We start from the raw sequence: 23,504 nt of genomic DNA, 5'->3' as shown, positions 1-23,504 counted from the left end.
CAAGATGCAGCAAGAACAGCAAAGAGCATGGCAGCGAGCGGAGAGTGACCCAAGAGCTCAAAGAGGCAGCAACAGCATTCTCACAAGAAGCAAGAATATCCTTTAAAAGACACACAAAATTACTTTGGGAAACTGGTTACATATTAGCTCTGTCTTCCTGGCTTTGAAGAGGATGGTCAACCCCCTGTTGCTGTTTTGAGCAACTTCAAACCTTGTTACACAGCAGCATTCACGCTTTCCTCATACAGGGGCAGGTGAGAAAACTCCAGGCCTACAAATCTTAATTTTGGGGTAAGGAAAAGAAACTGCCTTTTTGGTTCAGGCTTACAAAAGCTACACTTCAGCCACTCATCTCTCTCTCACTCAGTTCCTCAGTGTGCCTACAACCTCTTTTTAAGAGCATGGCAGCGAGCGGAGAGTGACCCAAGAGCTCAAAGAGGCAGCAACAGCATTCTCACAAGAAGCAAGAATATCCTTTAAAAGACACACAAAATTACTTTGGGAAACTGGTTACATATTAGCTCTGTCTTCCTGGCTTTGAAGAGGATGGTCAACCCCCTGTTGCTGTTTTGAGCCACTTCAAACCTTGTAACACAGCAGCATTCACGCTTTCCTCATACAGGGGCAGGTGAGAAAACTCCAGGCCTACAAATCTTAATTTTGGGGTGAGGAGATGCTTGTACTCAGTACAACCTCTTGTGGGGTGAGGAGATGCTTGTACTCAGTGCTGCACCAGGTCTGTTAACCAAATGTCTCCTGGTCTGTTCAGTCCTCCTCCATTCTCTCACCAGCACATTCTACTGAGATTTCCCCTTTTGTCTGCATGTCTACCCTTGAAGATTCCTCCCCCCAAAAGGATAATCATGAAGGGTAACAGGTCTATGGAGGAAAGGTGCAAACACTCTGAGATGTGCCTACAGGAGAAAGAGTCTCACTGTGTTGCTGGACAAGTGGCAGACTGACTCTGCTAATGCCCTGTGGCACATGGGTCTAACCCTGGAGAGTCTGGCCAAAGGGAACCAGCAAAGGGACACCTTGGTACTTACATGGAGCTCTCAGAGGCAGGGAACATTTAACTCTGTGAGCAAGGCCTGCTATTAAAGGCACTTTTTGCCATGCTCTGCAATGACATCCTGGACCCACCAGAGCCCATCCCTCTCCTGGCTGTGCACAGGCTACAGCTTTACAGGTGGGTCTTTTGTCAAGTGTCTTCAGCCATGTAGCAACCGTGGTTAATGTGTTAACCTACAGAGTCTGCAGCCTTGCTGGGCAGTAAAGAAACACGGTTCTTTTATTCAAAGCCATAAAAACATTCTTCATACCTATCTGTGGGGCAGGCACAAGTCATCCCTTGGCACGCCCCTCCTCGCTGACCTGCACTGGCTGAGCTGTGGTGCTGTTCCTGCCTCTCACTCCAAAAGCACAGCATCAGCACGGAGCTGGCCTTCCTGTGCCTACACAGAGCTTTGAGCAAAGACAAAACACAGATTACTTTGTGCCTGCTGTAAATCACAAGCAGGCTACTGCAAGCTTGCAAGTGCATGCCCGTGCCACTGCAGTCACCTCAGATTTACCAACTGTCCCCATTCCAAGGGGAGACATCCCCATCCTACAGCCATGTGCTAGGGACTGGAGAGATCAGATGGACAGCCCTGTTCTTCCCAGCTCCCAGACAATGCAGCTACACAGCTGTGCCATGCTTGGCCTGCTTGGTGCACACTCCTCAGACCTACCTGGGAATTCACAAGACGAATTGTTGTCTTCTGCCCCACATCATCTTGAAAGCCCCTGACAGGAGCCCCATTGAACCGCAGGACGGCGTCGTGGCTGTCTGAAAGCCAAGCAGAGGGAAAACCTGTGAGCCAGCAACCGGGTTTGAGTGATACCACAAACAAGTGACACCTCAAACAAGTGACATTATTCACCATTTTGTTAATCTCTGGCTTTCAACATAACATTAGAAGTAGCAAGTCAGATTCTTTGGGGGAAGGTGTGGCTCCAACTTTATGCCAATACACTCTACTCTCTAAAACTACAATCAACTGCCAGGTTGAGAGCACAACCCTAGCATTTGCTCTCCCTCTTCCTCCTTCCAAACACTTTCGAGATAGACCAGTAATTAATTTACCATATGGCTAGCTTCAAACCAAGAAGCTAGGAAGCAGTAGCAAGCCAGCATCCTCTCTTCCAGCCTGGAGGTTGACCAGCTCCAGAAACGTGTACACCGACCACAGTGGAAAGCCAAGCTGACCTCAGCCTGCCAGCATGCCTCCCACAGAAATAAACCCACTGCTGTGCCTTCAACAGACATAGCTTCTTACATGCCTTGGGATTCACTGCATTTTCCTCTGCTGGCATCATCTCTTAAGATAGCACAGCACTCCTCCAGCAACCTCCTCTGCCTTGGCACAGCCAGCCAGGCCACTGTAACATCCTAGAGTCCTGTTGCTGCTGTGACACAAAGGGAGGTTGTGCTTGTCAGCCTGGCTCCTCCCTGCCTTGTGCCTGCAGTTGGGTAGGAAACGTTCCCTGTGAGCAGAGGGGCTGAGCTAAGGAAGCAGGGCAACCTTTCCTGCATTCACACTGAGGCCACATGACAGCAACACACAGCATCTGCAGCCAGGGTCTGTGGGAACTGCAAAGTTCTAGGGCAGAAGGACCACCTGGTCCAGAACTGGGTCTTTTTGAAATAATTTTCTTGAAAATGGGAGTGTTCTAACAGGCAATGCTGGAGGATCAGTAATCCCTGGCAGCAAAGACTGATTTCTCAATTTTATTTCTCCTGGACAAGTGGGGCTTCTTAAGAGCCCTTCCAAAGCACCACCCAAAACCAAGGAAGGTGATGTTTCTGGAAAAGTGTCTCCTTGCTGAGAAGTGGCTCTGTGGTTTCCACTGCAGACCCTTAGCTCTACATCCTGCCTTGCACTAACACAGTACAGGGTTATGATTTCCCCATCTATAACTTCAGCCAGACACCAAGCATTCCTAGGCCCCAAGTTTGCACATTAAAAGGGTGTTTAGTGGCTGCTCAGGCAGAGCAGCTGACTCTGTCCCCCGGTGGCTGTGCTACACTGAGTATCTCTCACATTCAGTAGCAATTTATAACCTTCAGTAATACCAAGAGCCCAATAAAAGGTGGTTGTTTACAACCCTGTGCTGCTCTGTCAGCCTCCCTTACTTTACCTAATTGCTAATTTGATATCTTAACATGATTACACAGAACAAATATTTCATGGAGTAACAACTCAGCAATCCTTTGTGCTCATTTACACAAATATTTAATTTTAAGCTTTTAAGATTTAGTACCTTTGCGACAACTTCCTCCAACACCACCACAACATTTCCTACATGGAAAAAGTGGGGAAATCTGTACAGAAATACACTGATTGCTCCTGAATCCTTAATACTTCCTCTGCCTAGCTCAAGGCTGCAAGTGCTCTAACTCTGCAGAAGCACTAGCAGAGTTAACTGCTTGAGCAGAAGGGTGAATGCTTGTGACCCAGACACAAGAAACACAGGGCAGGGACACCAGCAGGGGTTAATGGCATTTGCCTCAGGCACACTACACAGTGACCTCCCCAGCATCCATCCCTTGTGATATGGAACAAACCAGTGCTTCAGTGTGGGGAGGGCTCAGAGAGTGGCTGTGGGAACAATGAAAGGGCTTTGCCTGCCTGCCCTCTGTGCTGGAGCCAAAGCACAGCCCATCCCACTCGGCTGCTGCCATAGCCAGTGCAGAGGTGCAGGGACTGCATTCCACACTCCAGAACATCACTCCCACTCCTGTGAGGGTCTCCTTCCAGAGCAACAAGCACTGGCAGTAATGCTGGAGCCTAGCACAGACAGCCCTGGGCACAAGCCAGCTGAGCTGGGGAGGCTGTTCAACAGAAGGTCACTTCTGTGCAAACCTTGAGCTCTGAACTCCAAGAGGCACCCAAACAACCTGAGACAGGTACTTGAAAAGGAAAAATTGCTTTCCCAAGTCTTGATCCATCTCACTTCAAACACTCCTAAGAGACAGAAACAATTACACCAACCAACTCCCCCCTGCAATTTGTATCAGGAGGCAATGCTGTTCTTCAAGGCATATTTCATAGCACTTTAACACATTTCCAACTGATCAATCTCAGTCTAGCTCCTGCTCTCACCTGCCCGTGGACACAGAGGAGTCTGGGGGAGAACTTCTGAGCAGGTACCAGAACTCAACACAGTCTCCCACAAGGGACTATGATTCTGAAGGCTTTGCCAAAGTTGTCCATGAATGAGATATTAAAATCTATCCATCTATCTGTTTCAAGAGATGAAGGCTACTTACAGCTTAGTGCAGGCCAAAGGGACCTGATCCAACAGACAACTTATGAATACACCAAAGCCTGCAAACAATTTCCACTTGAGAAAAACTCCCAGACTTTAAAACTTCTCTTTCAGTGAAGCTAGAGCAGAGCATGAACCTTAACTGAGCTCCATACACCAAAAAATGACACCAAAGCCTGCAAACAATTTCCACTTGAGAAAAACTCCCAGACTTTAAAACTTCTCCTTCAGTGAAGCTACAGTTCAGCAGAGCATGACCCTTAACTGAGCTCCATACACCAAAAAATAAAGCAAGTTGAGGGAGCTGCAGGCTCTGGAGAATTTTCGGCCTGGTACAAAATCCTGAGTTGAAGACTGAAGAGTTGGTTTCCCTATCATGCTGCTTTTGTAAAGACACAAAATGCTTTGGCAACAAAACATGCTTCTTTATAATTCACAGTAAAAGACCAAAGCTTTGGCAGTTATTAGTTAATGCATGAACTTCAGGTAAATATGGTTAGATGAGGCTGCAAAACATCACCAAACTTCATCCAAAGAGATAAATCTGTGTAAAGCCTTTTGATGGTCTTCTGGGCCACTCAAATTCAGCCAGCTGCCTTATGGCTCAGAATGAAGTAGCACCACTTTTGGAAAGCCTTGAGCAAGCATTGCAGAAGCACTGAGGCTGGAAGGGACCTCTGAAGATTGTCTGTGCCCAGCCCTCAGCTCAACACAGACTGCTCAGGGCTATGTCCAGAAGGGTTTTTCCCCTTTACCATTTTCTTTAATTTCTTCTCTGAAAATATCTTCCAGTGTGACTGTGCAATAAGCATTTCACAACCCACCCCAAGCCCTCTCAAGAAACAAACACCTGAGGAACCAACACTGCTCTCTGGTATCCAATATTTATGTGACCTTCCAGTGATGCCAACAGGATCACAAAAATCAAAAGGACTAGCTAGAATAGTTACCTATTATTCCCATCTCCATCTAGGCTGAAATATTTACTGACTTTAGAAGTTTAATATTTCCAATTGTTTTAAACACCTTTTGACCACAAGAGACTTATCAGTAATTGCATGACAGCAATACTACTGACTTCTACTCAGCCCAAGTTATAAACAATGATATTTAACTTCATGCAAACTGAAAAATACCAACCTATCTCTTGTCCCAGGCGAGATGATTTCAGAGACCCTGCTGAGGACACGACAGCACAGCGACCCAGGTGTCCCACTGCTTCACTGAGGCTTTTCCCTGGCAAGTACTGCTGCCACTCAGAGGTGCCAAAAGGACCATCCGACCTCTGGATCATGGTCACGTTGACTCTGTCCCGCAGCTGGCACAGCAACTTCTCTGGGCTGAGCTTAGCGCTCCTCTTCCCGCTGTAAGTCACATTGTACTTGTTCATGGCCAGGTAGTTTTTCCTGACCTTCTGCAGCCTGGGTATGAGATTTCTGGATGAGCTGTCCTTGTCCCATACCTTCCCAAAGGCTGCTTTCTTGGACTTTTCAGCTGTTTCAGACGTGCCACCTTTTACTTTGTTTTGGGGACCAAGCCACATTTTGGATACCTGCCCCAGTTCATTGGCTGCTTCACGGAAAAGGCCTTGTGATTTAACAGCATTCCATTTCTCCAAGCTCCTGTGCCCCTGCAAATCATCATTCCTGGTCTTCAAAGGATCATAGTAGCTTCTTCTGGTTTCTCTCCACAGGCAAACTGTCAGTGCTACCAGTACCACCACTAGAACACACATGAATTTTTTCAACACATTGATGTGAACCATAGTGCACGGTGCATCCCCAGATGGGACACTGGAAGCTTGCCCTGGGAAAAGGAAACAGCTCAGTCAGGCTGCAGGCACAGGTAAAATCATGGAGATCTGTGTGCAGTGGGAGGGGAGAGAGACAACATCAGGGTAATTCTAAAATTTCAGGCTGTTCAAAGATCTCATTTCAAAGTCTACCACCTCAAACACCAAACAGAAAGACCTGAGCTGGCTATCAGCCATCACATGCTATGTAATGGTGACCTGGGGCCACTGCCACTCAAATGTTTTTTCTACTCCCTTCCACAAGTGACAGCCAAATTTAACACTGCCAGTATCATACCAGCAAGCAGGGTAAGTCTCCACACTGCTTTGCTTCATCTCCAACCCTGACAGCCAACAACCAAGTGCCAAAAAATGCAGTTCCAGAAATTAGTTTTTACTTGATCACAGGCTTTAACACTGATGAAGAACATTATAAAGCACAAAACTGGAAAGGGAAATAAAAAGCTCTAAGTTCATGGGCACCAGGAGCTTCGCCAGCCTGGTACTTTGGTGACTTTTCAGGGAACTGCTGCAAGTCTGCAGTGGGCTGAGTGCAGTCTCAACATCAAACCTCACTGGACACCTGCTGCAAGCCCCTTAAGCCCAGTAAGGTCTGGGGCATGTTGGGGCTCATGGGATGAACATTACTCCAGGTAAGTCACCTCTGGAGAAAGCAAAGCCAGATGCTGTTGTACAGCACTGCCTCCCCTTGTATGCACTGCCTCACACTAGCAGATACCTCCAGCTCTCACCAAGTCATAAAAGTGGGAATCCAATATGATGACTGCCCAAAAAGCAGCTCAAACTAGGCTGATTTATAAAATACACACTGATGCATAAACCTCTCACAAGCAGCACACAGGACCACAGAAGACAGGATGGCAGCTGCTCATTTCCCCACACGGCTGCCCCAGGTGTGTCCAAAAGCATGGGAACAGTATGGAGACTCCAGGTGTCCTCAGGAGACTACCACATACAGATTCATCACTGCCATTCCCAGAGAGGCACAAGCAGCAACTTCCTCCCTGAGTAACCTGCTGAAAGCAAACCCTGCAATGCTGGACTGCTCAGAGCTTACTGAGCTGCAAACACTACCTGTGGATAAAGCAGCAGCTCTCCAACTCAAGTCATTTTTTGCTGTTGGCAGATTTTCCTCCGAGGGCTTAAGCAGGATATCCCAAAACAACAGTTCTGTGATGTGCTGAAGAGTTCAAGAAATACCTGCAAAAAAGAAGAGGAAAAAAGAAAACATATTAAGGAAAAACCTCAAAGTTCTAGAGATGAGCAAGTATTGCCTCAGATAAACCCTGTGGTCCCAAAGAAGCTGTTACCAAGGCCTGGAAGGACAGCAGCAAACACATTAACACCACATAAGTATTTTAAATGTCTAAATGCCCACTCGAAATGGACATCTTCCTTCTTTGTCTGAAATCTGGTCCCAGCTAGAACAGACTCACAGGCTGCCTGCTCTCTGGGCACACCAGAGCAACCAGATCCACCCTGAGCACTGGATACACCCAAAATACAGGGAAGGAAATGACCTGATGCTGGTGGTTCACACAATGAAAAGGAAAAAAGAAAGAAAAAGCTAACTCTTCCCAGGGAACTTCCTTACTGCCTATCACTGAGTAATTCAGGCACTCCGGCAGAGAAGACTCCCTGCTCTTTTGGACCAAGATACATGGAAAGCTGCTTAAGAAATGTATCTTAATCCATAAATCTTCACAAAATAGTGAATAAAATGTGTTTTAGACTTTACAGTTTCACTCTGCCAATGAAATGCAGCAAAAGAAAGGGGAGATCTGACAGTGTTAGCTGAGAAATCAAGAAAGTAGCTTGCTTTTACAGGAAGTCTGAGTCAATACAATGCCACATGAGCTAAATTACAAACGTTATTCTTTACAAGACTAAAAACTAAATTATTAAAGCATTCTAATGTTGAAAACTTATATTTTAACTTTATTAAGGAAAAAAAAATTTTTTTACAGAGCACTCCGCAATGAAAAAGCAAATATTCCTGTGTTCCAGTTCTTAAACAACAGCAACAAAAAGATCCAAGAAACACAAGTAGTTCCAGCTTTTATTGAAGTTATTTGCTCTGCCTTGACTGTATAAATTTTCATTTCCTTAAATACAAAGGCACTAGAAGGGCAGCCTGAAGTCTTTTTGAACCAGGAGAGGTAGAGCAGTCTGGCCTCAGAGGTGGGGCACCCAGAGGGGATGCAGGGCACCCCTGTGCTCTGTTCTGTGAGGAGTGAGGCTCCCTCCTGCCACCCCTCTGCAGCTGGGACCCACAGGGATAACACACTCGGGGTCTGCCCGGTGCCAGGGAGAGCAAAAAGCACCACGTGAAGGCAGCTGCCTGCAAAGCCCTGTGCTGATGGGGAAAGCAGGGCTGAGTCAGCCTCCACACTGTGAGCCTCTGCTGGCAAACCACACACACAGCAAAGCTCTCCAAATCCAGAGGAACACCAAAGCAGAGCTGTGCTGTGCCAGCCTGGTGCCGAGCTGAGACACCTCCCTCTGAGCAGCACACAGCCCCCAGCCTGGCTTTGTCCATGCTGAATGCCTTTCTGGCTTCCAGAAAACCCAGCTAAGACCTTGTGTGCAGGGAGACAGAGCCCCAGCACTGCTGGGGGGGCCCAGCAGCCTTCCACCCTGCAGAGCAGAGCTCCTTGCTCCAGGCCCTGAAGGACTCCGACTTCAAAAACTTCTGAGGGGTTTCCAGGGGGAGGTGACAGCAGGCACATCTCAGTAACATCAGCTTTTGCTTCTCACACTTGAATCATTGAGAGGGGTGGCAGGTTCATTACAGTTCATTACAGTGAAACAACTTTACAGCTCTCTACAAGTTCCTGCTGAGACACTCCTTGTGGTGGCACAGAGCTCAGGGTGCCCAGCAAGTCACAACAACTCATCTCCTTCCCAGGCCACTCAAGGGCACCTGGAGAACTCATCTTCTGCACAAATTATCCCCACCTTTGACTGTACACGCTGCTGCAATGTGAACAGTTAGTTTGCTTTGATTTTTAAGCTGGCAAAGTAGGCTCTGCAAACATGTTTTAGCAGAGCCACAACATTTCAAGACACCTTCTGTTCCCCATGGATACTTTGCAATTCAGCTTAATTATTACTACTATTTCACATGATAGGATTTTATTGTATTTCTTTTTATTTCTTACAGTTCATTACAGTGAAACAACTTTACAGCTCTCTACAAGTTCCTGCTGAGACACTCCTTGTGGTGGCACAGAGCTCAGGGTGCCCAGCAAGTCACAACAACTCATCTCCTTCCCAGGCCACTCAAGGGCACCTGGAGAACTCATCTTCTGCACAAATTATCCCCACCTTTGACTGTACACGCTGCTGCAATGTGAACAGTTAGTTTGCTTTGATTTTTAAGCTGGCAAAGTAGGCTCTGCAAACATGTTTTAGCAGAGCCACAACATTTCAAGACACCTTCTGTTCCCCATGGATACTTTGCAATTCAGCTTAATTATTACTACTACTTCACATGATAGGATTTTATTTATTTTTATTTTTATTTTTTATTTATTTTATTTATTTTATTTGAGAGGGACTCTATCCCTAAGATGGAGTCCATGGATACTTTGCAATTCAGCTTAATTATTACTACTACTTCACATGATAGGATTTTATTTATTTTTATTTTTATTTTTTATTTATTTTATTTGAGAGGGACTGTATCCCTAAGATGGAGTCTCTCTCAAGCATTCTGCCACCAAATCTCTGTTGTGGAGAAGAGAAGAATCTGCTCTTCCTGGCAAAGTAGGATAGCCCACAAGTGCTTGTGTGCACTTCTGTCTGACAGTGGTCAGTACAAAGGTACTTTTCCAAAGGTGTTGGAGGCTTGCCACATACACAAAATACAAGGTGACAGCTATGAGTATGAGGAAAGAAAGAACAAAAAAAAATCCCCCAAAACTAGAAAAATAAAAAACCATATCAAACAAATAGCTGCCTCCTTGAAACCCAGAACATGACACAGCTAAGACTCAAATAGCTGTCACCCTGAAACCCAGACCCTGACACAGCTGAGACTCAAACAAATAGCTAGGAAAGAAAGAACAAAAAAAAATCCCCCAAAACTAGAAAAATAAAAAACCATATCAAACAAATAGCTGCCTCCTTGAAACCCAGAACATGACACAGCTAAGACTCAAATAGCTGTCACCCTGAAACCCAGACCCTGACACAGCTGAGACTCAAACAAATAGCTGTCACCCTGAAACCCAGACCCTGACACAGCTGTAGAGTACAGCACTGGCTGGCATGTTAAGCCCACACAGCAAGTCCTCTGAGGATAAATTAATCCTGTGCAGAGAACAAGTGAGGGACATGATATCTTCAAGGCAGTCACATTCTGTCCACACATTCTAATGCTTAACCTTTATTGTCCAATTATCTCAGTGGTCTCAGATCTTAAACCAGCAAAGTACACAAGAGTGTGAAAGTCCTACTCCTCTGGTGTCTGCCCAGGGAGCTGCAGCCAGCAATGCCACAGCAGAGCACATCCAGCAGTCCTGATTTCCACATCCCACAGCAGATTTACCCTAAAAATGCTACCAAGTATCCTCATCTCAAACAGCCCATACCTGTCTCCTACTGCGCCCGACAGCTGGTACACAGGCAAACCACAGGAGCATGGACAAAGGTATGAATGGGTTTCTTCCAGGAAATGCACACAGCTTCCCCAAAGTTGTGTCATCAGCTGTACCAATGCCCATCCTCTGCACATTTGTTTAATTGGCTCTTGAAACCACCCACATTTCCCTAACAGCTTGAGGCAATGAACTCTGCAGCTGCACACAGGGCACAGACTCCTCCTCTCTCTGCTTTTCCAGGCTCTGTCCCACTTGTTCCAACACTCCTTGCACAGCACCTTTTCCACACTCCAGCTGCTCTTGGTCAGCCTCCCAGCCCACAGCAGGGTGTGACTGTCCCTCGAGGCAGGCACACCGGCCACCCCCGCTGAACACGCTCTCACCACATGGTCCAGCAGCAGCACAACAATGGGACTGATTTGTACTCTTTGTGGAACTTCCTTCCTTTATTTCCCCTCCTGACCACTTCTGAGCCCTGATCTCTACACAATCTGCATTTTGCAAGCTGCCCCTGGTGCAGGGCAGGAATAAAGCCACCTGAAAGAGCATTATCTTACCCCTGGCTAGCAGAAGCTTCCTTGGCCCTGTACTGCCCAGCCACCCAGGACCACCAGAGCCCTCTGCAGCTGCTCAGCGCTTCCCCCAGCTCCAGCAGCCCCTCTGGTGACAAGGACAGCCAAGCTCAGAACTCAGCCCTTCCTCCTCTGCAGATTGTGATCAGTTTTCAAGAGTGGGGATCCCAGAAAATCCCTGAGAGCCTTCTGTGATGTTGTGAAACCTGACCTCTTGCTTTCCTACCTGCTAGGCAGCCACTAATCCAGGACAGGAGCCCTCTCATCCCGCGACAGCTTAGGGTGGCTTTTCCTGAGGATCCTGGTGAACAATCTCACCAAAACCTTGAAAATTCAAGGTTTCCCTCTCTCCATGTTTGCAACCTTCTGAAAATGACAGAAGAGGAAATACATAGACAGATTTGAAATGTGACCCTTCTGCAAACACATGATGAGACTTCTTCATTAGTTCTTACATATTCCACAGGTGTCACTTTTATTATGTTTACTGGTCTGAAGCAACAGATCCTAGCACAGTGCTTCAAACATAACCATCCCAAGTAAGACCTTTAATTTAATTTAAATGATGACTTGGAAGATGTAAGCCCTGGGGATTACAGGATATGCAGGAATCACATCACCTGGTCTACCACACTTCTCCTTGGTCCTGCCATTCATACATCAGCAAAATTCAGCTGCAGTTTTCTTCTCTCTGAAAAAGCTTTTTACTTTGGCAAGTTGTTCTTCTTTTTTTTTTTTTAGATAATGTGATAAGTATTTCATATTTAAACGCAGAGCATTTACATTTCTTTCCAGATTTCCTTCATTTATGCACATCCATCTGCACCCACAATTATGCTATGCATGCCCACAAAGTAGGAAAGCTTTGTTCCCAACTTTTACTGATGTATTTTTGAATGTTTTCATGCTGCTCTATATGAAGATTTTATACTTAACTACATCTTCCTATTCTTTTTTTTTTGATACATTCTCAATGTTAATGCTTTCCTCCACCCAACACCCACTGTACAGCATCTCTGAAAAAGGGCAGTGGCTGGTACCAGAGGGTGAATGAGTTCCCATGTGTGTGGAAAAGAAGAAAGACATGGAAATATATGGCTTGAATTCTTCTGTTCAAAATAGCATACTCAAGGAAACCTAAGATGAGAAAAAATGTGGATTAAAAAGTAGCCTCAAAATTCCCTATTCCTGTCCTGAGGAAAAAAATGTTTATCAAGACCCTTAATAGTAATAAACAAACTATGCTCATGCCATTTTGCAAATGAAGAAGTTACACTTTCCACATGCTGGATACACCAGATGAAAGGTGATAAAACACTTTCCAAGCTAAAGGTCTGTCCCTCTGGAGCCAAGTTTCAGATATCTTATTTAGCCCAGCCTGTTAATTCAACAATTCATGATTTTGTAAATATATAAGCAGGGAAGGCTTGCTTCTAGCAATTCTTGGTTTCTTTCCAAAATATCATTGTGCTGTGAAAATAAAACATCTGTTGAGCCACACATTTAAGCGTTTCCAATGCCACCAAACAGAACGGGGAGAAGAAGGAAACTTTACATAGAGATTTGAAGAGAAAAAAAGCATTTTACATGAGAAACATCGTTAAATTTCAGGTGACACATTGAGGAGCTATACAGGTCACTTGCAATGAAATAAATCATTCACTTAGTCCTGCCTGCATTAAGAACCTCTGCATGTGCCAGTGAAAATATGCTGCTGTCACAGCTGAAAAAAAATCTTCCCAAGAGAACAGGAGAGGCAGATTCTGGGGGGAGGCACAGGGCTAAGTTTAAGCATGTGGTTCATTTCAGTTTTTTATATGTCAACAAACATTGGGATTTAATGTAAGTCAGAAGCCTTTATTTCTGACTGTGTCAGCCCTTTATTCTTGCTCTTTTCTACATGCCATGTTGGTTTTGGAGGGTGGCTGTGCCTAGCACTTTGCCTCCCCTTCAGCCCTCATTAAAAGGTAGCAGCTTGTTTATATATAATAATTATATACTAAGTATTTTATATGGATCTGTACCTTAACCATGGTATACATATATTTGAGTTTTACCACGAAAGTATTCTGAATAACAATAATATTTACAAGTTAAAACTGCTTTCTGAGCCACAGGATACCACATAAACCCAGGATATCAGATTTATCAGCGCTTCATCTAATTAAAGATTTATGTTTTAGTCCTGCTATAGAGGGTGCTTTTAGTGGCTGATAATATGGATTCCAGTGATGAAATACACTGAGCCAAATAAAGAGTGAATGCAGTGGACCATGCTTAGCATCCTCTTTGCTGGGTTACTCACCCAGGACAGCATGTTTATGAACTCCATAACAGGACCAAGCCCTCAGCAGGTGGAACCAGCACTTCTCCCTTACAAATCCCCCTTCCTACCCCACACACAGACAGACAGACACTGCTGAATGTCCTTGTAACCGCAATGGACAGGAAAGAGACCCCATCTGCATGGGGTGTCTCCATGCCCTGGGCCAGCTCTGCTCTCCTGCAGCAAGCTCTCCCTTGGATGCAGTTGCCAGGTGGCCACCATGGCAGCTCAACACAGAAGCCATCTCCTGACGGGCACAGGCCCATGGGGGTCTCACTTAGCAAGACACCTGGAGACCCCTCATAGCAACAAACCTTTTCCATTTCTATTTCACCTTCAGCTGGAGAAAAGTACATGCATGAACAGCACCAGCTTCTGAAAATGCTACTTTTTCTTCCATACCCAGAGCCCCAGTGTCAGGGCTTTACTAGTGAGAATTTCATCATTAGTCAGCTTTATCACTATGAAATGCTGCTTTTTCTTCCATACCCAGTGCCCCAGTGTCAGGGCTTTACAAGTGAGGATTTCATCATTAGTCAGCTTTATCACAGCAATTCCCACACTGAAGCTAACATCACAAATCCCCCTACCCTGCCCAGCTTTAAAGACCAGGATGCAATTGCTCATTTGTGGCTATTTACTTTACATGGAACATTACACCTTCAAGTCATTCCCCCCCAGACATGTGTTCCTCTATGACGTTCATCCTTCAAAATGCAAGGGGGATGCATCTTTATTTGAAATTAACAGCGTGTGGCAGGTCAACACTAATGCCTCTGCAAATATCGCTGCGTGCCAAGACAAGTAACTGGTGTTCTGTGGCCCCAGGACAATAAAATTCCCTGTGTGCCAGCTGCAGACACTACCCCTCAGGATAATACATCTGACACCAGCATTTGCAGGTGGGGACAACATCTTTATGACTCAAGGACAATGCAGTAACTCTTTATGACTTGCTCAAAGAAGACTCTAATTCAATTTAACTTCAGACCTAGTCTTTCACTAAGTGAAATAAACTTGCTCAAGTCTGGATCTATCAATGCTGGTTTTCAGTGCAACAGTACTACCAAGATTTATTTTTCTCTACATACCCAGAGCTCATCCCTGTTGGGGATGGCAGGGCTGGCACTCAAACAGCAGTGTTCTACCACACTAACTTCACTGGAAGAAAGAAGCAAAGTGTCAGTTCTCACCACTGACTTCAGAAAGCCCTAGTCAAACTACTCTATGTAAAGCAAAACACTTCCTGTGTTACAGTTAAAATAAATTGTTTTCACTAAGAAATCTGTATTTTATAATGCAAAGACACCTACAGCTGTGAAGACTGTTTATGAAGAAGTATTAGGTGGTGAAAAAAAGGCAGGACCTGAGAGGCAACCAGAAGCAATCATTGTTTTCACTAAGAAATCTGTATTTTATAATGCAAAGACACCTACAGCTGTGAAGACTGTTTATCAAGAAGTATTAGGTGGTGAAAAAAGGCAGGACCTGAGAAGCAACTAGAAGTAATTAAAAGAGCACTAGAAAGGACACCTGCTAGAACCCAGTAAAGGAAATAACTACCAGAGAAATCGTAAAAACAATCATGTAATGAGCAGTTCAATTATTTATCCAGCAAAAGTCAAAGTAGTTGCTTTCCATGCAAGGAACTTGAGGCACAGAGAACAAATGGAAACTTCAAAATTAGAGTTAATTATTTTGTCTCTGATAAGAAAGGAGGCAGGAAAAAACCCCCATGTTTTTCCACAAATCAAAATTACTTGGTTTTAGTCTCCATAACCACAGTAATTGGAAAACTTAATTGGTACCACTTCTATCTCACATCACCATTTCCACTTTTAAACTGAGACTGAAACAACTAGAGGAAAGGCAGGTATAACTCAAGTTGTTGAGAAAGCCCAGGGCCAAGCTCAGTGTCAGGCTGCAGCAGAGCAGCCAAGGCAGCAGACACACAGGAGCCAATGTACCCCAGGATCCTGGCTGTCTTTTGTTGTTGAAGCAGCAGCCAGGTTCTCAAAAGTCAGAGCAGCACCTGCAGTAGCAGATGTCAAATATCTTCCCCCAAAGCACATCAAGTCACGCAGCCAAGGCAGCAGACACACAGGAGCCAATGTACCCCAGGATCCTGGCTGTCTTTTGTTGTTGAAGCAGCAGCCAGGTTCTCAAAAGTCAGAGCACCTGCAGTAGCAGATGTCAAATATATTCCCCCAAAGCACATCAAGTCATCTCCTTACACAGGGAGCTCTTGGCATGGCTGAACTTCAGTAGTAACAGCAAGTGCTGTCCTGTTTTTCAAACACATTTGTCTGGGAGCACTATGCCCCTGCATCAGCATTTCAAATATATCTACTGTCATTAAGCCCACAAAAATATTGCCAGTGAAGCAACCTCGCCTAAATACAATTCAATTTTATAAAATCATAGGCAGTACAAATGCATAGCACAAAACTAGGTGCCTAGACATACTCAAAGATATTTAAAGAGCTTAAGACACTCCTCCACCCTCAAAGTTTCATGGACCTATTTAGAAGAACAGGAAACATTACTGCAACCTTCCTGAGAAAGCAAGGAGGTTTCAAATGCAGGCTATTTTCTTCCCTCAGCATCCTCCCAGATGCTTAGGAAAGAAAAGCAGGTTCAGCAGTACCTCCTACCCAAACCCAAGATTATGGCCTCCACTTACGGATCCAGCATGGAGAACACTGCAGGAACAAACGGGTGCCTCTCTGATGTGCAGTCCCCACTCTTTGGTGGGATGGAGGACTGGCAAAGCCTAGCACCACCTCCAGCTGTAAGCACCCAAAAAGAGCATGCCATCCATCTGGCAGCTCCATGGTGCACGTACATCACAGCCAAAGAATTCCCTTTTTCTTCTCCACTTACATACTGCCAGCATCCCAGTGATAGATCACTGCTGCTATGGGCATGGCATGAATTGGTCTGAAACACAACAAGTCAACACAGCTGCTGGAGGGAGGAAAACACCATGCTTGAAACACATGTAAAGCTTACTGGAGTTCTGAGAGGCCAAGAAGGCAATAAGGGCCACTTTAATGTCTTTTATCACCTCCTCCCAGTGTTTTTAGCCTGCTTTCTTCACCACCAGAAAACCAGGTGTGAAGCCTGGAAAGCACTACCCAGCTCCTGCTCCCAAACACATCACTCACTTCCTACAGTCAGCACTTCAGAACCAAGTCTGGCAGCAGAGCTTGCAGATGACAAGTGCATGGAACCACACCCCCACTGCTTGAAGCAGGCAACTTTCTGCCCTCTGGTATTTAAGACATTTTATGTATGTGGGACTTTGAGAGATCTAGACAGATAATTAAAAAAAAAAACCCAGAAGTTACTCCCTAAAGCAGTAAAGGAAGCACCAGACATTTTTTGCATCTCCTCCATTCAGTATTGGCTCTCATACTGCCTTTTAGTACAACATGTTTCTGCAGTCCCAGAAATAGGCTGTAAGACTTAAAAAATCTCTCTGAGCCTCCCAGAGCAATGAAAGGTCCTCATCTTCTCCTACAACCAGCCAGCCCTTTGCTGGAAGATGGATGTGATGTGTGAGGGGACGGAGGGATGGGAGGGGGATGTTACTGCCAAGGGCTGGACTCCTGCCCACAAGCACACACAGCTCCTTCTGGCCACCCAGGGCCACCTGGCCACAGAGACACCAGACTTCAGACTTCCTCCTTCATAAAGGGAACTCTCCCACACGCAGCAGTCAGGCATCTGTCATGCCTGGAATGGATGCATCCCAGCGCAGACAAGGAGGCTGCAGAAATCCAGCAGAGATTTTCCACGTGCTGCTGGTGGCTGCCAGCTGCTGGGGTGACTCCCAGGACACCCGGGGGTGACACCATGCCTAACTGCTTTAGAGCAAGAGCTGTTGGGTGTTTCCAACAGCAGAGATCTCACTGAGTGCCACAACACCCCACAGTGTTACGGACCAGGAGAGGATCTGATGTCACCTCTAGCACAAGGCCATTTCTCCTTGCTGCTGAACATCCAATCCAAGCTCAAACTGGAAAAGCACGGTGCTTAAAGTTCACTGAACATTAAACAATTTGAGCTGGCTCAGACCAAGTTTCAGGTTAAAAGTTACTCATTAATTTTATTTAAACAAACCTCATACCTTCACTCCAGAACACTGCTAAGAGATGAGTTTTTAGACACTTCAGATGCGAAGCTCACACGGGAGCTGATCTCAGGTGACCCTTCATCTTCCCCTTCCTTCCTTTTCCTGCCAAAAGGATCCTTAACAGCAATGTACCTCACTCTCCTCTCCACAATCTCCCCTCCAGTTTAACAGGATGGGAACTTGGCTGCTACTATACTGTGTTGTAAGCTTTCACAGGTATCTGAAGGTAAAAAGTCCTGGCTATCTCCTGACAAGATGCACACAATTCTTCCCTCCTCATACTGTCACGCTGTATCCCCTGAGGCTAAACTGGCAGAGAATCCTCAAGCTCTGGGTATATGGGTTAGAATAACTCCTCATGTAGGAAGAGCCACAGCACTTTAATATTAAAGCAAAGAAAAACAGCAGAGCAGCCTAGCAAAGTTGTCATAAACTATTTTAGGATTTTTAATTTGCATTTCACTGGTCTGTGGTTTTTTTAGTTTGGGGCTTTTTTCTAATTATTTTTGAAGAATCAGGCCAATTCAGCTAATGTGGTTCTGTTCCCCTGAAACATGTACTCTCTTGGATTTGTAACAAATACATGTACTTACATATTTACACACATAGCTTCCTCTATTTTTGAGTTCAGAAGTAATGCATTCATAATACAGTGACATTTCAGAAATAAAAGCTTTTTCATAAGCTGTCCAACACACATATAGGCCAGAGTTGTGTGTTGTCAAGGGAAATTACTTTCACATGGCATTAGCTCTGAATTTTTCTTCCTCACTCTGAAGTAACAAATATAGAAATCACTAGTTAAAATGCATCAGCCTGATGAATATTTTCTGAAGTCTGCTAGAACAGCAATTTAAGGGTATTTTCCCCAATGTACAAGGCTAAAAATTGTATGCCAGCGCTAGTTCATAGGTTCTTTATCTTGTCTGGATCTCTGTACAGAATTATCTGGAGGCATCTCAAACAGGGGAAGCACCAGTGCTTCAGAAACTTGCAAACCTCCAGTGCCATTTTCGGGAGGTCTTTAAAAGCTAACTGAACATCAGAGCTCTTTCAGAAATCCCGGCAGATTATGGCCCAAAGAGCTGAAAAATCATTTACGTGCGAGCGGGGGTGGCAGAGCAGAAATTCCCCACACATTCGTCTGGAGGCGCCAGCTCCCCCAGAGCCCTGGACGCGGCCAGGGCGCTGCTGCTGCGGCTGCCAGGGCGGATGAAAGCGTTATGGCCCAAAGAGCTGAAAAATCATTTACGTGCGAGCGGGGGTGGCAGAGCAGAAATTCCCCACACATTCGTCTGGAGGCGCCAGCTCCCCCAGAGCCCTGGACGCGGCCAGGGCGCTGCTGCTGCGGCTGCCAGGGCGGATGAAAGCCCCGGGCTCTGCTCTGCCCGGCCCCGGTGAGCAGCGCCCCGGGCTCCTCGCTCTGCCCCGGCCCCAGGCTCCGCTCCGCTCTCTGCCCCCGGCCCCGGGCTCCGCCGAGCCGCAGCGCGGGTGCTGAGCATCCATCACCACGCACGGTGGTTCGTGAAGAGCTGAGTTCAGGGTCCGGGGACTCACAGCGCTGTGTGGAGCAGGGGAGGGAGGCTGGAGGTTCTACCCACTGGGTGCTTTCCAACTGTCTGCACCTCCAGGACTCTCCTCTTCCTCCTGGGAAATCTTTCCCTAAGGCCTCTCACATCCCTTCCAGCATCCACACAGCACAAGGGGATGCCCTAATTTCTGTGGCCTTTCCCCACAGTGCAGCCAGAGCTGCCTTGCTGAGATCCTTCCACCCTCCACTAACCTTCCTTCTTGGAAGCCCTTCCCTTTTCTTCAGTTTTGGTCAGTTTTCCCCCCCCTTCTCTCCCAGATCCACTGCATGCAATGCCTGTTCTGGCCTCATAGCCTCTGCTCACCCAGGCATTTCAGAGCTTGTGCACAAGTCCCACAAAATGCTTCAAGTGCAAAGCAGTGTCTGAGATAAGTGTCACCTGCCACAGCATGGACCTCAGCGAGAGGATAAGCCATGGGTACACAGAAAGAGAGTGAGCACCAGTGTGGAGAGAGGTCACAGAGCCACATACACCAACACCCAGCTCCTGACAGCTGCCCAAAACTGATAGCACTGCTGGGACTCTCTAAAGCACACATGAAACTGCAGCCAAACCAAGCAAATGGGTTCACACTGCACTTCAGCACAAGTAGAATTAACTGTGCTGTTAATCTTACACAATACCATTCCATGTGCATCATCCCATTACCCTGAAGGGAAACTATTTCAGTACATGGTTGAAGGCTTTGTTGCTGGTGTCCACTTGCCTGGACACCCACCTTGGAAAGCCACTCCTAAAGCTGGACACCACACACCAAAGCACATCCCTACCCTCTCCTCTGCCCATCCGTGTCCAACACAAACCCTCTGCTCCAACAGGCAGGCTCTGCCCCTTTCTAAAGCAGGAGCGGGTCAGAGGCTCCCACACAGCCACAGGGAACACAGAGCATGAAGGGGGGGTGTGTGCCTATTTTTGGTTTTAGTTCCCTATTTCAGAGGAAAGTCCCTTTTCCACTTCAGATATTAACATATAAAACAATGTAACTGTTGAGAAGAGGCTGGACAGAGATACAGATATTACAGACCAAATATATCCCTTTACTGTTTTTCAAATATCCATCTCCTCCGCAGCCCTGCCATCTTGCAAACCAGGCCTAACCAGGCCTGCCTAGTCTGAAACCAGACTTAGTAACAGAGGGCTGGGTTTGACTGTTTGCCAAGGAAGACTTTGAGCATTTCAACAGGGGCTGAAGATTTTGTTCTGGAACAAACAGAAGGTGAGTCTTCAGCGCCACCAATGCTCATTAAGAGAAGGAATATCTCCACACAAAAAGTTTATCTGAGCTTGAAAAGTCAGCTTGGCCTTGGGTTTCAGCTGTCCCAAAGGCAGGCACCCAATCAAAGCCAGCAGTCCCAGTCCCTGCTGCCTATCTGTGCCTTGCACATGCACGTGGATGTACCCTGTGCTCCCATGTCCACACAAGATGCAGCCACCTCACCAGCTCACCTGGCATCACACCCCCAGGCATGTCTTTGTCCAGTGAGCAGACTTCCACAGAGGAACAAGGAAGAAAACCAGAAGTAAAGAACTCTTTGTTTCTGTACAACAACCAAAACAAGAAGATTTGCAGTGGAGGATTGGCTGACCTGCTTCTTTAATCCTTTATTCTCCACCCAAATTCCACCTAACCAGAAATCAAGCTGTTTCCAGCTTAGTTTTCTTCTTTCCCCATGAAAAGAGCAGCTGCCAGAGATACCCAAGGCTATGCTTGCTGACCTGCTTCTTTAATCCTTTATTCTCCACCCAAATTCCACCTAACCAGAAATCAAGCTGTTTCCAGCTTAGTTTTCTTCTTTCCCCATGAAAAGAGCAGCTGCCAGAGATAAAGCATAGCCCTTTGCCTTGGGTATCTTTTCTACTCACCTACCTCCAGCAGAGCATTCCCACTCTTGCCAATGCTCCCCAGGCTCCATACTGCTCTGTCTTGACCTCAGTGCAGATTTTGGCTGCTCTCTGCCCTCTTTGGGGTTAGAAGTCCAGCAGGCCCTAGGCAAGCAGGCTGCTAGAACTCCACCACCCTTGCCCAAGTGTTAGAGTTTGTAATGCTAAAGGTAACACAACCCTGGGAGAGAGAAGTGTTGCTCAGCCAGAAAGTAAGAAAGGGTGCTGCATTTTCCATATTGAAGATCAGGTTTTAAGTGGAGGAGAGGACATTAGCATGTTTCCAGCAGAAGAGAAACTAAGGAGCAACAGCTGGCATTCTTGATGCCAGCAAGTTAAATATTTAGAGAAGCAGCTATACAATGAGGTCCTCCCAAACCTTCTTCACACATGAAAAGAGCCATAAACCCAATACTTACATTTGCAGTTGCTTCTAAAAGTGTTTCCTAGCAAGTTAGCTTTTCTACACATGAGATAAAAAGGGAGGTCCCAGCATCAGCAACAGTCACTGCAATGGCTCACATGATGCTCGTCATCCTCAAGGGCAACAGCCAAAGGACTGCAGTGCTATGATAAGGGGCAGGATGCCAGTGGGGAAGGGTGACAGGAAAAGTACTGGCACCACCAACAGAAGCACTCCAGGCATGATCAGCAGAGGTCAGCTTGTAAGTAGGCAGCTAATTACTCTAACCTAGAGCCAAAGGCAATGTCCCCAAAGGGCTTCTAGGGAAAGCTTTACCAAAATGAGCCCCAGTACACACATCTCATTCATTTTATGCAAGTCAGAATAAACACTGGATATGAGACTCTTATCTCTGGCACACAACCAATACATGGCAGCTTCTACAAGGGCTCCCACAAGAAGCAGAATAAATGTCTTATTTTGCTTTAAAAGACAAATATAGGATAGTTGCTAAGGGAGTAGCAGGGAACCCTCCCTGTTTTCTTTACTATCCTTCCAGATGGTAACACAAGATCGCCCCAGTGCAAAGAGCCGTGCCTCAATGTATGTGGCCTTGTCACACTGACAGTCCTGCTCTTGCTGCAGACACATGGAAGTGATATAAGGGGCAGGGAAAAAAAAATATTAAGAGCCATGGTCATCACCTTCATCTCCAGGTTCCTTTGCTGTCCACAGAGGTTCCTGTCAACCCCTTCCAGGCAGCAGCAGATTGCCAGGTAAGAGCTGTAGGAAACGCCACCACAGGCAGCACATCTGTGCTCTCCATACAATTCTTCATGCTCCCATGCCGCTTTTAATTGAGTCCTCTAGCCTAGGAAAGAAATTAGGGTGAAGATGTCAGACAGCCGCATCAGACTGATCAGAAAGGAGACTACAACCACCAGCCAAGACCACCCAGCAAATCAGCAGTGGCACAGAAACACCCAGAGCATGCAGATAGTGCTGTGTCCACACTGTGTGTCCTGCAAAGGCCAACAATCAAGCTGCTGACACCTTGAAACATTACTTGAGTAAAACATCACACATAGCCTTGTTCTGAAGGCAAAATTTTCTGGTGAACACCTGCTGGCTGCAGAACTCACCAGAGTCTAATGCCAGGAGCCAGGGTGAGCTGGTAATGCTGACATCAGGGCAGAAGAACTCACCCTTAGTTCTGGAGCTACAGGTCCCTAAGGAGATCTTAAGAACACAGCCTGTACAAAAACATTTTCAAGGCCCTTCAAGGATCCCTCTCCCAATGAGCCATCCACAGCAAAACCTACTGCTTACTCTAACACAACAGAACAGGGAAGCACTGCAATTACCTGGTGACCCTTGCTGAAAACACAAAAGAGCCTTTACAGAGTTTATGTTCCTAACCTCTCCCCTACTGCTGACAGAAACTCTGTGTAACTGGAGCACATGTCCTAAAATCCTCTTAAACAAGATATCAATCACAAGACTGTTTAGCAAGCAGGAGCACACAGTCCACTTGAGGAAACACTGCCTCCCATAATTATCCTGCCCTGGGCACATTTCCAGTGTATGTGCACAGCCTGACATATGCTCCACCTCGAGTCCAGCAGCTCAGCTCTCTGCTCTCAGTAGGGACCCCAAGCACTCAGCTCAGTAAGAGGTCCCAATATGTCCATATCCCAAATTACTGCCAGCTGGAGCCATCCAAGGGACCCTAACCCACAGCAGGGGAAACAAAGCAGTGGGAAAAAGGTAAGCTTAGGCTGTACACATTTTGTGTGATGAAGAAAAGAAGGAAGATGGGGAAAAAGAGAGGTCAAAAGCAAGAAATGAGGAATATATTAAA

At 46.2% G+C, this 23,504-nt stretch overlaps 1 protein-coding gene across 5 annotated transcripts in view; it reads right to left on the bottom strand.

The window, feature by feature from the left end:
- Positions 1–23,504, bottom strand: part of ST6GAL1 (ST6 beta-galactoside alpha-2,6-sialyltransferase 1) — a 44,068-nt gene that overhangs the window by 7,417 nt on the left and 13,147 nt on the right. The window contains exons 2-5 of one of the 5 annotated variants that reach the window (XM_039727980.1): positions 22,348–22,514; positions 7,202–7,327; positions 5,455–6,120; positions 1,734–1,831 (exon numbers count right to left, since the gene is read on the bottom strand). In XM_039727980.1, coding sequence (XP_039583914.1) covers positions 1,734–1,831; positions 5,455–6,079 — 723 coding nt within the window. In that variant the 5' untranslated portion in view covers positions 6,080–6,120; positions 7,202–7,327; positions 22,348–22,514. Of the gene's footprint in view, positions 1–1,733; positions 1,832–5,454; positions 6,176–7,201; positions 7,328–10,722; positions 10,908–11,529; positions 11,554–21,659; positions 21,753–22,347; positions 22,515–23,504 lie in introns of those variants that run through there. The other 4 variants (XM_039727979.1, XM_039727977.1, XM_039727978.1 and 1 more) reach the window with 4 other exon arrangements.

Source organism: Passer montanus, unplaced genomic scaffold, assembly GCF_014805655.1.
Source record: "Passer montanus isolate IOZ18808 unplaced genomic scaffold, ASM1480565v1 scaffold63, whole genome shotgun sequence".
Taxonomy (NCBI): domain Eukaryota; kingdom Metazoa; phylum Chordata; class Aves; order Passeriformes; family Passeridae; genus Passer; species Passer montanus.
This window is presented reverse-complemented; position numbering and strand designations above follow the sequence as displayed.